The 16811-nt window shown below is 30.1% G+C and overlaps 1 protein-coding gene across 5 annotated transcripts in view; it reads left to right on the top strand.

Moving 5' to 3' along the window:
- LOC105199542 (paired box protein Pax-6) overlaps window positions 1-16811 on the top strand; it is a 146255-nt gene that overhangs the window by 124896 nt on the left and 4548 nt on the right. For 3 of the 5 annotated variants that reach the window (XM_026139001.2, XM_026139002.2, XM_039455050.1), the window contains exons 8-9: window positions 2946-3235; window positions 10664-10974. In XM_026139001.2, coding sequence (XP_025994786.1) covers window positions 2946-3235; window positions 10664-10974 — 601 coding nt within the window. Of the gene's footprint in view, window positions 1-2945; window positions 3236-10663; window positions 11071-16811 lie in introns of all 5 variants that reach the window. The other 2 variants (XR_003269194.2, XM_026139003.2) reach the window with 2 other exon arrangements.

The following is a 16811-nucleotide window of genomic DNA, read 5'->3' as shown; positions in this document are numbered from 1 at the left end:
CGCCACAAGCTTTCCTGACCACACGCATTATTTTCTTCTGTCTCTCTCTCTCTCTCTCTCTCTCTCTCTCTCTCTCTCTCTCTAACTGCCTTTTTACATTCATTTATAAATCTTGATGCTATTTCTAACAATCATCAATATTTTTCTTTCTAACTGGGATAAAATATAAGCCTAAAGCTTGGCCTTTTGCTGTAGATCGAAAATTAAGATGCCGTTAACTTGAAATATTCGACACAATACCAAATGTATCGAATATTACGACAGATACGATTACAATAACAATTGTATTGTAATGTAAGCTCAATAAATATGCTCGGCAAAATAATTTCGAGAAATTGCCTATTCAGTAAATGTTCATATTATTTCTCAATAGAATGCCCTATGTAAAGTCTCATAAATCTTTAACAAATATAAGTGCTCTTATGTTAATGACATTATATAATATTTTGATTTGTAACCTAAAAAGGCAAAGTTTAAGTGTTCATTTTATTTCAACTAGAAAATTCTAGGAACTTCCATTGTTTTTCTACAGATGTTGAAAAATGATCAAAAACACGTTTCCAGACAACACGCATTTCTAAAAGATGTTGAAAAGAAGTCTCAAAACGTCTTAATCACCAAAAAGACGTCCTAAAAATGTCTTAAACACTAAAAAATATCTTTTAATCATTTCTTAAGACATTAAAAGGTTTTAATCGTGTTTAAGACGAAAAAACCCAGACAACATTATGACATCGTTTTTAAAACAATGTCATAATGTTGTCTCGGTTTTTTGCATTTTTTTTGTTGCTTTAAAAAATCAGAACCAATTCAATATTTTTAAGGCAGGATTTGTGTTTAACGCACTCAAATTAGTAAAAAGTATCCATATCCTTAAAAACAATGTGAAAACAATAAAAGTTTGTTTCTTAGTTCTAGATTATTTATAGATTTTCTGTTTCCACAATCTGATCCGAGATGATAGCGAAATAAAATACAAAATACGAAAAATACAAAAATAACAATAAATTATTTTTCATAATTACTTTTCATATCAAAAAATTCTTATTTTTAAAGCATGAAATTATTAAATAATTAATAATTCTAATAATAGCAATTATTAATGTTTTTATGAATTTTAGTTGTTATAAAAATTAATATTATTTGTAAAATCAATAATAGATGATAAACCGATGCGCGTGTTGTACTACGGGTCTGAACACGCAAATTTTACGCGATTACTGATGGTTATCTTTGATCGATTATAAAACTGTTATAGCCTTTGATTTTTGTGTCAGGATTTTTTATTCAATTTTATCTCCAGAATATTTTATTAAAATATTCTACAGTTGTTGTGAGAACAATACTTATATATGTAATTCATTGTGATTATCACTTATTGCACACCGTTAACCATGCCCGATTCGTATTTGGCGTATTACTTTCCGTTTATATTGACTTATATATGTATTGTACTCACTAAATCATACAGTGAAATATGCTCAATTGCACAAGTTTAATTTTCACTCGTAGAAGTAAATTTTCTATATTAGTAAATTTTTACTTCTGTTTGAATGACAAATCACTCAAAAAATTGTTCAATTTCACTCTTTTAGAATGTTTTACTCTACGATGTGTAGAGAGTAGAATATTGTTTATTGATTTTAGGAAAACGTTTATCTGAAAAAAATATATTTGTCATTATATTCTGCTATTTCAATGTTATTTAATAATTTTATAGTTAATGAAACGATGTTAATATCCTACGTCACACTTATTGCCGTAACTGTATTTTGACAATTCTCACTACTCTACATTCTCATAGCTTTATAAAACTAATTGTAGATACTTAAATTTCAAAAATATTATATTATTATATAATAATAAAAACTGTTTCTTTGATATAAATATATCGGAATCATAAGATAAACGATAGAACGGTGTGATAATTTTCGAAATAATTAATGCTGTAAAATTTGATTTATTAACAATAAATTAATATTGTAATTCAAGTTGAACATCAAGATGTAATATGATGAAGACTGAATGAAGATTTTTATTCGTATTTGTCTTTGGTGCATCATTGAAATATCACATCTATGAATTTTATTATTAAGAGTTTCATTGTAGTCAATTTACGCGAAGATCTTGATTGCCCTATTTGGATTTTAAAGTCATTGTTCCTGAATTGCAAAACGATGTTTTGCTCATAATTTATTTTCTCTATTTTCTAATTTAGTATGAAAATTAGCTGTTTTTTTAATCTTAAAATCTTTTAAAATCACTAATTAATTTAATTTTTAATACGCTGCTTATGATTATAATTGTGTAAGAATACTTTTTCACACGTCGCTCATCGCTAGTTTTTAGCAATCAAAATTGTCGCTAGTAAAAAAAAAAACTATAAAACCAATTTAAATTTCAAAGTTGTCTTGCTGTAATTGCCATATTTTATTTTACAATATACATATATAATACACACACACACACACACACACACACAAAAGGACCGTGAAGTATATAACATAAATAAAATCGAGAAAGAGGATAACGGTCCTAATGAATCTTAATGCTCAAATAATATTTCATGTGATTTTATATACTTTTCTAATTCTTCGAACTGCACACTGTTACTCTCGGTCTAGAGCAGGATTGTCAGCTTCTGAAAAAAAAAAACGGTGTTTCTTGTAGTTTTATAATTCTAATTAATTTATTTCTTATTTAGACTAGCGCTGATTTGATTCTATGTCATCCCACGTGTATGTACAGGTCGCAAATACCAAAATCAAAGATCACAAAGATTTATGATGTTTAATTAGCATAAATTCAACATGTGATTAAGAGATCTTTACAAAGAGTAACGCATTTTCGTGATGAACCATCTACGACTGTCAGCCGATACAAAAATTATCCGTAGCCTAGCGATTGACCTGTATCTTCGTCTGTCTTCTCGTTCACTAACTCAGGTCTGGTTTTCGAATCGGCGGGCCAAGTGGCGGCGTGAGGAGAAATTGCGCACGCAACGGAGGGATAATCCGCCACCGCCGCCACAGCAGCAGCAACAGCAGCAACAACAACAACAACACACTGCCGGCGTGAGCCTGGTGGGTGCTGGCCATCCGACACCACCGCCACCCTCAGGAATACTTGGGGGCCAGCCGCCTCCGCAGGCACCACCCTCGCCCCCCAGAATACACCATGGGTTCGCACCTACCGCTGTGTACCCCGGAATACCCAGCATGCCCGACTCGTACAGGTGAGAAAATGCAAAGGCGTAAAGTTCATTCTTGAAAGTTTAAGCAATTTGACTAATTCAGTGCTTGGTTCTGCAATTAGTTGTCTAAGTAATTTTATGATTCGATCTATTTTATTTATATGAAAGAGCTAAAATACCTTTTCACACGTCGCTCTTCGCTAGTTTTTAGCAATCAAAAAGACTGAATTGCCGCTAGTAAAAAAAAACTATAAAATTAATTAAAATTTTAAAGTTCTCTTGTTGTAATTACTATATTTTATTTTACAATATACATATATAATACACACACACACAAAGACCGTGAAATATATAACATAAAGAAAATTGAAAAAGAGGATAACGGTCCTAATGAATCTTAATGCTGAAATAATATTTCATGTGATTTTGTATATATTTCTAATTCTTCGAACTGCACACTTTTACTCTCGGTCTAAAGCAAGATTGTTAGCAAAATAGAAAAAAAATATTCCGACTTTTCCTAAATTTCAGAAAAAGTCCTTGACTAAAACCAAAAAGAAGCACTTAATAAAAACAAAGGAAAAATATTTAAGTTTTTTGTCAATTATACAAAATTTTTATTATCAAAAATGATAATATAAAATAAAAATTTTAAACGCATTTTTAAAATATTTATAATACAAAACTTAATTGGAAATTTTGAGAGAAGCATTTACCTTTTCAACTTTTAAGGCTCCTGAGTAGTTGTCCGAGAACTCCGCGTTGATGGCGGCGACGTAATATCGTGGAAAAAAATAGAATAGGCGTGAAACATGACATTGACGATGAAATTTTATTTTAGATGTCATTTCGTTGTTATGTATTTTATTGTGTATATGTAACTCGTATTTATCAAATTCGTAAAAATGAGCCGTAAATAAAGTTATCTTTGAATTTTATACGTAAAAGCATATTTTGCATTTCTTTCAACAGTTGTCCGTGTGTTTTCTTATCTGAATAGATTTCACTTTACGTGCTTTTTACAATTATTTACTGATTATCAAGCGGGAAAAGAAAACTTGAGGCCCATACTTTTATAAATGTGTTAAAGTAATCCTATTATTTTGTTTTATCTAAATTCTCTTTATTTACAAACGGCACGTAAGAACTTTGACGTGTGATTTCTCGATTTCATAATGACCGCGGCGACTATTCAGGAGCCTTAAGAAAAGAACATTTATCTTTTCATCTAATTCTGAAATGTCTTAAAATCTGTAAATCATATGCAGTTTCTTTATTTTAAATTCTTTTATTTTATTTAAGGAGATGCTTGATTGAAGCGATTACTGATATTCTTTCTTTTTCAAGGTAATTTCTTCAAATTGGCTTTACAAAATTGAAATTTCTTTTACAGAATTAAAGTATATATGTTAGTCTTAAGTAGAAAGGTCAATTTCATGTTAGTAACAATAAAAAAATTTTTAATTACATTAATAATTCCTCACATCTGCACTCATTCACATTGTACACCCATGGAATTTGATTCTGTCCTTGGGGAAATTTTCCAAACTAAGAAATCGCTATCTTTCTACATACTTACAGTTGATGATTAACGTAACGACCAATAAGCTTTAGTCGTTACATTAATCATAAACTGCGAGTATGTAGAAAGTGGTGACTTCTCAATTTAGAAAATTTCCCCATGGACAGAATCAAATTCCATGGGTGTACAACTGTCAAGTCACGATAATGTTAGTTATAATATAATGTAACAGTTCTACAAGTTTCCAAAACAAAACATTACTACTGTTCGGACAATGTGATAGAATAACATTAAACCATTGGGACGTAGATCGAAAGCTTATAAAAAAAGATATTACTTGAATAAAATAGTATGCGTACGTGCACGCAAAATATAGATACAGAATGGTAAACAAAACACTTGTATCTATAGAAATAAAAGAAGATTAGTTTTTGAGTACCATGATAGATGGCGCTAAAATCAAAGAATAAGGGCAGATGATATATTCATGAGTATGTTGTACAAAGAGCACTAGCCTGCTTGTCTGGTCTTAGCGCTATTTTCTTTACCCTTCGCCCCAAAGCGCGACCGCGTGCCGCTCAACTCTCGCCCAAAAAAAGAATCTATAATACCGACGTCGGCCTTAGGTTTAGTGTCGCTTTAGTAGTTTTTTTCGAATTTCTCGTTTTCTTTATTTCTATTGAGATAAAGAATCTCTTTTGTTTCTTTAATGCTTTGGAATATTCTTGATAAGAATTTCGCGCCATAATTATAATTTTTTTGTTAATTTCAACTTTGTCTAAACCATCCGCAGTTTAAATTGCATGATTAATTGTCTTTGTGCAATAATTGATTCTCTATTTCACTCTTTTTATTTAATGAAAACCTTCTCTCAATAAATACATTTCCATAACTAAGAATAAATATTTTATTCATAAATATCTGAAGTTTATTAGAAGTAGAGTTATCATTAAGAACATCTTCAAAAATATTCAGTTCTTTGATTCTTTCTCTTGTACTCCTCAACAATTCATTGAAACCTTTTTGAAATAGACAATAATAATTTTTTAATAAACTCCCGAAGAAAAAGTTTATATATAATCAAATATAATTGTATAAAAATATATATAATTATATATGGAATTTGGCCATTTATACAGGGTGTCTGACAATTAATGATAAATCTCTTGCATGTAGATAGAATGGACCAAACTGAGTCGAAATGTCCTGTACCACTTTGCGATCTCCCCAATAGTTAACGAGTTATAAATTATTAAAGTATCCGAATTAATCCCGCGCATCGCCAAATCCAAGCGCGCGATTGTGATTACTAAGCGCTCAGGGTGGGAGTTTACTTGATAAGAATGATGGAAAATATTCACGATTATGAGAGTGGAGGTGGGGGGGGGGAGCAGCGTTACGTACGTGATTAATTCTTTATTAATTTATAACTCGTTAACTATTGCGCAGATTGCAAAGTGGTACAGGACTTTTCGACTTATTGTCAGTTTGATCCATTCTATCTGCATGCGAAAGATTTATCATTAATTGTCAGACACCTTGTATATAATCATACATGACGTCATATATGTATAATTATTTGTAATCATATTTACTCATATATGAATATATATAACATATGTGATATATATACTCATATATGATTACAGACACTTTATATATGCTTGTATATGATCTTATATAATTATAAACACATAAAAACGTATATGTATACGTACTCATATATTATAGTTATATATAGTTATAAGTCATCATATACGATCATATTGTATATAAATAATCAAATTCCATGTATAATTATATATATTTTTATATAATTATATATGATTGTATATAAACTTTTTTTTCAAACTGTTTTTCAATCTTATCACATTCCTTGCTAGATAACCAATTATCTTCGAGAAATAACTTTAGGGAAAATTCTAATTGTTTTAAACAGGAAATACAAAACCTTGCTAAGAAAGTAGGAGCACAAAAACTTTACATAATGTGTGCATTTTTCCAACAGTTTTAAGCAAATAGTTTTTAACATTAACTTACATTCATATTTGAATACTTTTAAATTTCTAACTTTGAAAAACCTTTTACTTTACGCAGCTGAGCATGAACTGAATAATCTGATTTAATATATTTAAGAAAAACAAGATTATTGTTATTGTTGTTGAGATCAATTTTTTTATTATCTTTAATATTCTCCAAAACTTCATTTTGGACGAATATTATCATAAAATCTTTCATTTTATCTATTAAAAAGAAATATGAAAAAGGAACTATTGGTATTATCTGTTTGGAATTCAATCAAGAATGATCCCAAAATATGAACAATACCTTGAAAGAAAAAAATGCTAACTAGCATTTATGAATTTATTATTGAGATAGCATCGAGAACTACTTTGTAAATAAGCATGTCTCTAGTTTTTTATTTTTCTACGTACTTTTCTGAATTATTAATGGCAATATATCAATTAATTACTTGTTTGTTATTTAGCCATCTAACAGCACGAAATTTCAAAGGTAGCAATGTTGATTCTGAATAAAAAGTGTAATCTGCTCTACGAAAAAGATTTTTAAAGTTATTAGGTTAATAACTTTTTTTATTCCTTGACTTTTTCCCTTATTTCCTTAACCATTTTTTAATTCTCTAACTCTTCTACGATTTTCCTGATTTCCCTAACAGCTAAATTTTACAAAAACATAACTCTTAAGGAGATGTTAAATCTAAAACCGAACTTTCTCGACGTCAGTATTACAGATTCTTTTTTTCAAGTAAAAATCGAGCGGCACGCTGTCGCATACAGAACGGTAAGGGAAATAGTGTTAAAGCCAGGCTAGCACTCTTTGTCAAACGCATTGAATATATCATGTTCTTTAATTTTAGCGTTATCTAATGCAAGATTTTTCAACTACCACGTTATACAATTACTTTTCAAACTGATTCCGCACACCAATTTACACATAAAATTTTCAAATTATTTATCTTATACTAAAGATTCTAGGCTCATTCTAGAAGCGCAGTATCGTTTTTTGTTGTAATTCACGCCCCAATTGACAAAAATCATCGTTATATCATATCTATGTTAAAATTTTATAGTTAAAAATACAATATGCTATGTAATGTATTATAGTTATAATATAACAATGATTTGTATCGACTGGGATGTTTATTATTTTATATACAAAGTCTCAAATTTTTATACGCAGCAAATGTTTTCTAACAAAACTATACTTTCATAATTTTTTTTCGTATTTTTTATATCAAATTGCAGTCTGCAAACTTTGTTATTGTCTATACTTTGATTCTGCAAGAGGATTTTACAATCCGTCAATAAAAAGATCTATTGATTAAAATTTGCGCATACAGACTATTCCAGCATCGCTTTAAGTTAATTCAGGTGACAGCTGTCTGAGTGAACTTTTAACGATGTTTTAATTTTTTGTTCGATTTTCTTGTAAAATAATACATCATTGATAGTGTTTTTTTTTGGTTGCATATTTCAATTCTAGAAAAAGCTTTTGATATTTTGTAAATTAAGCTAAATTCGAAGATTTTCAAATGATATAAATGTTGAGAATTCGCGTGATCTTAGCATTCCCTTAAATTAAAACAGAATAGTAATTTCATAATATTAAATTGATTAATCAATTTAATAATACTAATATGCTAACAATAGCATCTACAATATGTTGATGGGGAGATCTATATAATAAGATCTCCCCATCTCACCCAGAAAACTGTAAAGAATTTGTTACGAAAAATATTACCTCAATCAGAGTTTAAACGTGAATCTCCCTACATTTAGTGGCTGGCATAAGCTTAGTTAGCTGGTTAAGCCAATTTGATCGTCAAGACACATGATAATATTTTATTTTATCTGGCTACGAGATTCTCTATTATCTTTTGTCTTGTCAGAGACACAATTCGTGACTTAACTCCTAATTATTTGAGAGTACCAAAGATGATCGTAAAAATCATTGTAAAAACGAAATACCAAGGTAACACATTCGTGCTTCTCTTGTTCTATATCGAAAAGTGCTATGAAAGGTTTTACAAAAATAAAAACAAAATTTATTAAATATTTATTTTTTGTTTACTCATTTTTAATCAATTGAAAGAAAACGTTTGATTTGTAAAGCCTAATTGAATCCTAAGAATTGAGTAAAAGCTGAGCGCATTATCAGTACACCTGCTACATTATGCTGACATTTTTCGACAACGAAAAATAAGCAGCACACTGCGTGGCACTCAAATGAATAACAGCACAGTAAAAAAACGTTTTGTATTTATATTAAAAACGATCCTTGTTAAAATTTTTCTGTTGAATTTTTAACATACCCGAGGTAAGGGATTATAAAATCCTAGCAAATTAAAAAATAAGAGAGATTTTTCCAACCCAAACTTTCATTTAAAGAGATAGATAAATAATGTATTTCTACTTTGAAAATATGTATTTTCATTTTAAAAAAGTAAAATGCAAAATTAGAATAAATATAAAAACTAATGAACAACAGCATTCTAAATAATACACACAATTCTACATAGCAAATTAGAAAGTAAATAATTTTTCAACTTTTTTTCGTTACATTTGTCATTCACGAAGCAAATTTTTAAAAATTGTATTTTTTGCAAAACTACACACATTTGAACTTAAAAGATGTAATTTTGCGAAAAATATTTTTGTGATAAGTTAAAAAAAAATTAAAAACGGGAGAAAGTTTTCGATACCAAATGTTATTGCTGTAAAATTTCAAATTGATCGGATAAATAATGTTTAAGTTATCGTGACTTTGAAAAATGTGTTTAAAGTTTAATCAAAAAATTTTCAAAATAATTACAAAATATTGTTTTATACTTCTCTTTAAGAAATTTTTGAAATAGAAACACATTATGTATCTAATTTCTAAAATTTACGTTATGTATTTCTTGAAACACTAGACAAAACAGGCGCGCGCTACAGAGCTTTGGATATTACCTAATTTCCTACAAGTTATCAAAAAATGTTACACTATTAATCCTTAATACACATAACTGTCAAAATGCGATCTTCACGATTACAACAGTTCACAAAATAAACACAGCGAGAGAACCAATCAGCATTACAGAATTTACAGAAAAGCGTCAATAACAATTTTTAAGACTTTCGAGAGATACGATTATCGATTTAACATGCACTTTTGCAGATATAGGAGAAAAAAATTTTACATAATGTTGAAAAATATTTTATTTTTCGATTTATTGGAGTCTTCTTAACTTTTTAATTTAACATAATGTGATTGTATTATTTGAATATTTTGTGTTAAATTGATATTTACTTTTTCCTGGTATTAAACTAACACAATTTATATATAAAGTAACAAATAACATAAAAATAATGTAGTTTTGAAACGTAAATTCTAAGATAAATGAATAAAATGTACATCATCTTATAAATTGTAATTATTAAAAAAATATGTTTCTACAATTTGCCTCTAAATAATATCAAACACATTTTTGTGTTCATTTTTTACATAATATTTATATTATTGTACTTTTATCTTGTATTAAATTAATACAAAAATTTATGTAGTCGTTCTTTTTCGCACTTCGCAAAGAGTTGTTTCTAGAGAATAATAATTGTATATAAAAAAATATATAATTATAAACGTCAAGTTACAATTATATAACTACTAATTATAATTTCTTAACAATGTAACTGTTATGTAATACATTCGTCATATATCAGTTATATTATTAAGTAAAAAATTAAATTCCAGTTGAATTATATCTGTGTTTATATATACCCAGCAAGTTACAGTCATAAAACTGTTAGTTACGATTTCCCACCTTAGCAATATAACTGTTATATAACAGAGTGTATTATGTAACCATTTCCACTGAAAATAATTCTTTGCGCAGTGGAACGGCCGGAATTGCGCGAACACACGTTCGAAATCGTTTTTCTCTGTTGCAGTCCGATGACGTCGATGCCGAGCTTCACAATGTCGGGCGCCAGTCAGCAGAATCAGCACACGACGAGTAGCATGTCCTCGTTGTCCGCCGGGAGCGGCATGAGCCCGATGGGCATGACCGTGGGCATGACCGTTGGACCAAGCCCTGGTGCGTGCCTCCAGCAACGGGACAACGGCTATTCGTGCGGCGTCGCGCGACCACCGAGCTACGAGCCCCTTCATTTGGGGTACGGCGCCAGGCCAACCTGCAGTCCCACGCAGCCCTATCATGCGGCGAGCCTCAATCAGTACAATCAGAACGCCAGCTCGACCGGTGAGTGTCTACCGCACTCACTGCATTCGCTGCTTGCACTCTAGCCGATGGACTACTACTACGGCTACCATGGATAATACGCTATCGAGCCCGCCGGTAATGGATTATACACGCTTCTGTTACCTCTTCGTCCACCCAAAGTGTTCGATCGAACGGCTTCGATCCATGCGTTCTTTCTCCCTTGCATCTTATAAACATCCAGTACAATGCGATTTAGCTTCATGCCCATACATCGCCAGTATCATCTACATTAGCTGCATGAACGCTTCTTGTTTCTGTATTCGTTTCTATAGTTAGTGAATTGTTAAGTGTTAATAGATTGATATGTAATGTTAGTAAGACATTGTACGTGTTTTGCAAACACATTGTTAAATCTGCCATTACAATCTTCTCTTTCTTTCTCGCATTTTGTATTATTCAACTTTTAATGACATTGAAATGGTGAAATATAAAGGTGTGCGAATCAAGCATTTATGAAGTCGAATCGAATCTTTGATGACATGTTTGAAATTGAATTGAATAGAATTTGAAATTTTCACGTTGAATCTCTTTGAGTCAAATACGAATCGAATCAAATTTTCTCAGATTTATATTAGGCGTTAATTTAAAGGCAATGAAGTATTTTTAATAATATTGCAAATTCTTTTTAATAGATGAAAAAATCAACCTAGATTATCACATTTATTCTTAGTTGCCTCCCCTGCCATGCCAGGAACTGTGAAACTCTGTAACTTTGACATGCTATATATTTGAACCATAATAGGATAGATCGAGACAAATCGGATCAATATTTTTCATAGGCAAAAAATAATTTAAAAAACTAGTTTTGTTATAAAATTTAACTGTAAATTCTTTATCTTTACATTTTTAACTTGAATTTTATATAATAAAATAATATATAAACATGATTTTTTATTGCGTAACAAAAAAAAACATCAAGAAAAGAAAATTGTCCGATTTCAGCATTGGAGGCGAAACGGATCACCAGTTTAAAAGAAATAAAATCTAAAAGAAATAAAATCTAAAAGAAATAAAAACAAATGAATGAACTCTTTGAAAGAGCCTATTAAGCCTTTGTGTTACAAACTCCCAAAATTAACCCTCAGCTGGTACACTATAGCGGATTCGATATTTTGCTACACATAGGTGTACGTCATTTTGAATTGCATCTATCTTTATATGTAATGCATAGAATTTAAAACATTTTATTTTTAATCGATACATCAGAAGGTCAAGAAGAAAAATAAATAGGTGCAAAAATCCAAAAATTGAATATATTTGAAATATTCAGGAAAGAAGAAAACTGTTTTTCTTTTAAAATTCATAGTTTCAAAAGGAAAACCGTTAGAAATATTTTTCTAACAGATTTTGAAAAGTAATTGAACGTACTTTAAGAGAAAAATATTGTTATTTCGATTATTTTAAAAACATATATTTATTCTACAAAGTGAAGTTAGGTGGTTTCTCAGCGTAAGAAAAGATGAATTGTTAGAATAAATCATTAATTTTCAATTATAAAACTTGAAAAAACATCAAATACAGTATAATATACTTTATTATTATTTATTTAAATGGAATATTTGCAACAAATTTTTGCAGTTGCTTACACATCGGTTTGGCACATTTCAAATACTTATATGATATTTTTCGATCAAGGTTAGACGGACATAGTAAGCATTTTTTTGGTTTGGCCATTTTATATTTTGCCAACAAAAATCGCGAGAATCTTGAACTTCGGGAGTGTCTGTATAATCTAAGAAACTTTCAATTTGTACACTCAATACCGTTCGCAACGTTGAAGAAGTGAATGTGTCAGAAATGGTTTGATAAGCGCTACAGTTAGATGTCGTAGCGCCTTACTCACAATCAGTACTGTATACATAAACATGATACGCTCGGGTTTGCGCTTATTGTTAAAAAATTGATTAGTTAAATAATCTCTACATTTTAGTATGATTAAATCGAAATCGTAATATACATATTTAAATTACACGATTGAATGTCTATGATTTATGAAATAGTTAAATTCATAATACAAACATATTTTTATTAAAGATCGTTTATAATTGAGTATTACAATAATAATAATAATAATATACAAAACAATGTAAAAAAAATTTCATTTAAAGTTTATGAGATAAACACAAAGAATCGTCGAGATACTCAATGTCCTTTTGTGAATTTAATCTATTAATTTATTCTTTAATAGCATCTCAAAAATTAATATCGATATGCCAAGTCGATGGTCTCATTTTACCCACTGTAAAGAGGGAAGTATACATGCCTGAGTGGGAGGCGTTCTCCTTTTGTATGAGAACGTGCGCGAAACGGACGAATTTTTGTTCGCGCTATATTGTTACAGTGAACCGACTATAGTATAGAGAATCTAGGTCCAATCATCTTGACTTTGACCTTGATGTTATCAAGGTCATTATCCTGAGTAACCTTCAGAAGGTTTTAGTCGGCACTCGTTGTTCGTTAAAAAGTAACAAATAAAGTTAACAATGTAAATATGTATTTCATAGCAAACTAAGTTCATCTGAAGTCTGTTGCGTGAAAAGTAAATGCTTGGATCGAGCCACTCTCCTGCACCCCTTCTCTGACTATTTTAACTCAATCCTGTGATCATAAGTGTGTGGCCACAAAGCAAAATTTGGAGTTGGACTGGATTAGAACAATCGGGGATTGCGGGGAAGAACCAAAGCCCCCCCCCCCCCAAGTATTTACTTTCCACGCAAAGCGAAGCCTGCCCCACTCCTTCCAATTGGAATTTCACGCTATGGAATCAATTTTATCAATATTATCACTTATGATCATTAATTACATGAATTTGTATTTAAACGGCAAGTTCAATACCATAATCGTATAAATTTTTTGAAATAATGGTTACGTTCTATTAATAATAATGATGATGTTACAATAAATAGTGAAGATGACTAAAATTATAACGTTAAGATAAACAGTCTATTGCTAAACTTATTTTCTTAATAATTTTTTAACAAATTACAAGCGCCAACTAAAACCTGAAGATTACTCAGGATGATGACCTTGACAACATAAGTATATGAAGGTCAAGGTGATCGGAGCTCGCTCCCCTATACTATAGTAATTATTAAATATTTTATTTTCAAGAAATTACAATTGTTTAAAGAAATTGCGTTGCAAAATTTTACAAAAAATTAATTTAAAATCTTTGAATTTAAAAAACTCAAAATTTTTTATTTTAACTTGATACAAAAAAAAATAAGTGAGGTTCTTCAATTAATCTCTTTGGACTAACAAAAAAAAAAAAATAGTACGATATAAATCATTCAAAAAAGATTAATTATTTGAAATATTGAAAACCGATACTTTTGAAAAATCAACAAATCAAGATTTTATGTCAATCTTTTTACGCTCATATTAATAAATAATGAATAATATATAAGGCCGAAAACGAGCTATTCTTTGGTTTTTCGAATTACAATTTTTTTTAATCTTGACAGCCAAGATACAGTTAGCGGTAACTCTATCTTGGTTGTCAAAATTAAAATAAATTGTAATTTGAAAAACAAAAAAATAGTTTGTTCTCGGTCTTATATTATTCATGATTTTACAATTAATAAACGAAATTTTATTATTTGAACAATTTTAAATGATAAAGTGTTGTAATAAATGTTATATATATACAATATGTATACATGGTGCGTTCGGAAAGTAATGTCCGTATTTTTTTTACAAAGAATTTATTGAACTTTTCGGTACAACATCAAAATGTTTCAAAATAGGCTCCTCTTGACACATCGACTCCAGCGAGTTTTCCAGGCATTGAATGCGTCACGGTAGGGCGTCTCCGGAATGTCCTTTAAAGCCGCGGTGCAAGCTGCTTTGTTGTTAATTTCTTAATTGTTCCAAAATGCTCTAATAACTATGACACTAAACGGACACTCGATCGACGGTCTTTGATGACGACAATTATTAGACATACCAAAAACTATCGTTCATGAGATCGTTACGAACAATCTGCACATGCGGAAGGTGTGCGCAAAGATGTACCAAAAGTGCTAACTGATGGCCAAAAATTGCGCCGAGTTGAAACGTGTCAGGAAAATTTGGACATGTGCGAAGATGAGCCCAACTTTTTAGACAATGTTGCGGGACCCATGAAAGGCAAGCATTTTAGGGGATCAAAGTAGCTTGCAGCGCGATATTAAAGGATATTCCGAAGATGGCCTACCGTGACGCATTCGATATCTGGAAAACTCGCTGGAATCGATGTGTCAACTCAAGAGAAGCCTATTTTAAAGCATTTTGATGAGTTGAATTGAAAAGTTCAAGATAAATTTTTTGTAAAAAAATCACTGATATTACTTTCCAGACGCATCATGTACATATATACACAATTAATTCTTAAACACATAATATCGATCCGGATCATTACATTAATTCATTTTCCGGTTCGAAAGACTTTTTTAATTTGGAGAAGCTATACCTTTGGTTTCAATCAATATTTTTCAATAATCTTTTTCTTCAAGTGAAAGCTTAGAATATCAAAAATATGACTACACAATTAGTACTGCCGAAAAATGATTTACTCGTATTGTGAAGTTACAAAGGAAAAGCCATTAAGCGAAAATAAAAAATTGTTCAAATATCCACTTTTTCTTTCACAAATTATATCTTTGCAACAAAAAAACTTTGAGGAACTTTAAAAAATAATATTTTAAAGTTAAAGAGTTATACTTTTAAGAAAAAATTATGTCCTTTCTTTTAAAAAGTATAATTATATAATAAGAAGAATGAGGTATTTTTGAATGTATAAAAATCCACTTTTCTATAAAAAAAAAATCATATTATTGCAACAAAAAACTTTTAAGGACTTTACAATATGGCGTTTTATCTAAAAAGTCGTACTTTCAAAAAAATTATGTCATTATCATTTCTATTAAAAAGTATAATTATATAGCAAGGCAAATATAAGATATTTTTGATTAACTCAAAAGTGTTTAAAATTGGACATTGATGTGTTTCATAATATATTTTGGACTCTGCGCAGAAACCCTCTTTTCCACAGCACTAGTAGTATTCTACCTTTAGACAGAATATATGCGACTAACATACACGAACAGACCTGTTCAAACGTGTTTTGTCCAATTTTTTTATATAAGATTTTCCATAAAAAAGTTACAGTCACACACAATGTGATCCCACAGACCCCAATAAAACTTTGCTGCCATGCCGTTCGAATAACCAATAAAGTTGATCAACCATATTAATCGAAAGAGGAGATTTCCAACTTTTTTTACCCCTTGGTCCGAACCTCCTATCTCATTCCGTCTTCACACAGCAAGCATTCGAAATATCATAAAGGGTCGCTCAGACCCTCTAGTGTGATTAAAGGCTAAGGAGCATAGACCTTGAAGAGAGTTCTGGAAGTTTCACAGTTCGCGCGTTAGATAAAGGCGAAAGAATATGACAATGCATGTAATAATGTGTATATATTACAATTAAATAACTTTTTTTTAGTTCTACAATTTCATGCACTTACGTTTATACTACCTGGAACCCAATAAACATACATTTGAAAAATAAAAAGATATCCAAAACATCGATAACTTTGAGTTAGCCGCACGAGGGTACCAAGTATCCTTTTTAGACTTTCGTATACTCTTACGTTGAGAATAATACAAAAAAATACCCATACAGGCTCATCATATCTATGGGTAGTTAAAGTTTTTTTGAAAAATCAAATCTTGAAATTATTTTTATATTATAAAAAAGCAATATAAAAAATTGCATAAGATACATCATTCTCTGATTAATCTGATTAATAGGGTTAATTACAAGAGTTTTAGAAA

Source organism: Solenopsis invicta, chromosome 1, assembly GCF_016802725.1.
Source record: "Solenopsis invicta isolate M01_SB chromosome 1, UNIL_Sinv_3.0, whole genome shotgun sequence".
Classification (NCBI taxonomy): domain Eukaryota; kingdom Metazoa; phylum Arthropoda; class Insecta; order Hymenoptera; family Formicidae; genus Solenopsis; species Solenopsis invicta.
The sequence above is the reverse complement of the archived record's forward strand: the minus strand, read 5'-3'. Positions and strand labels throughout refer to the sequence as shown.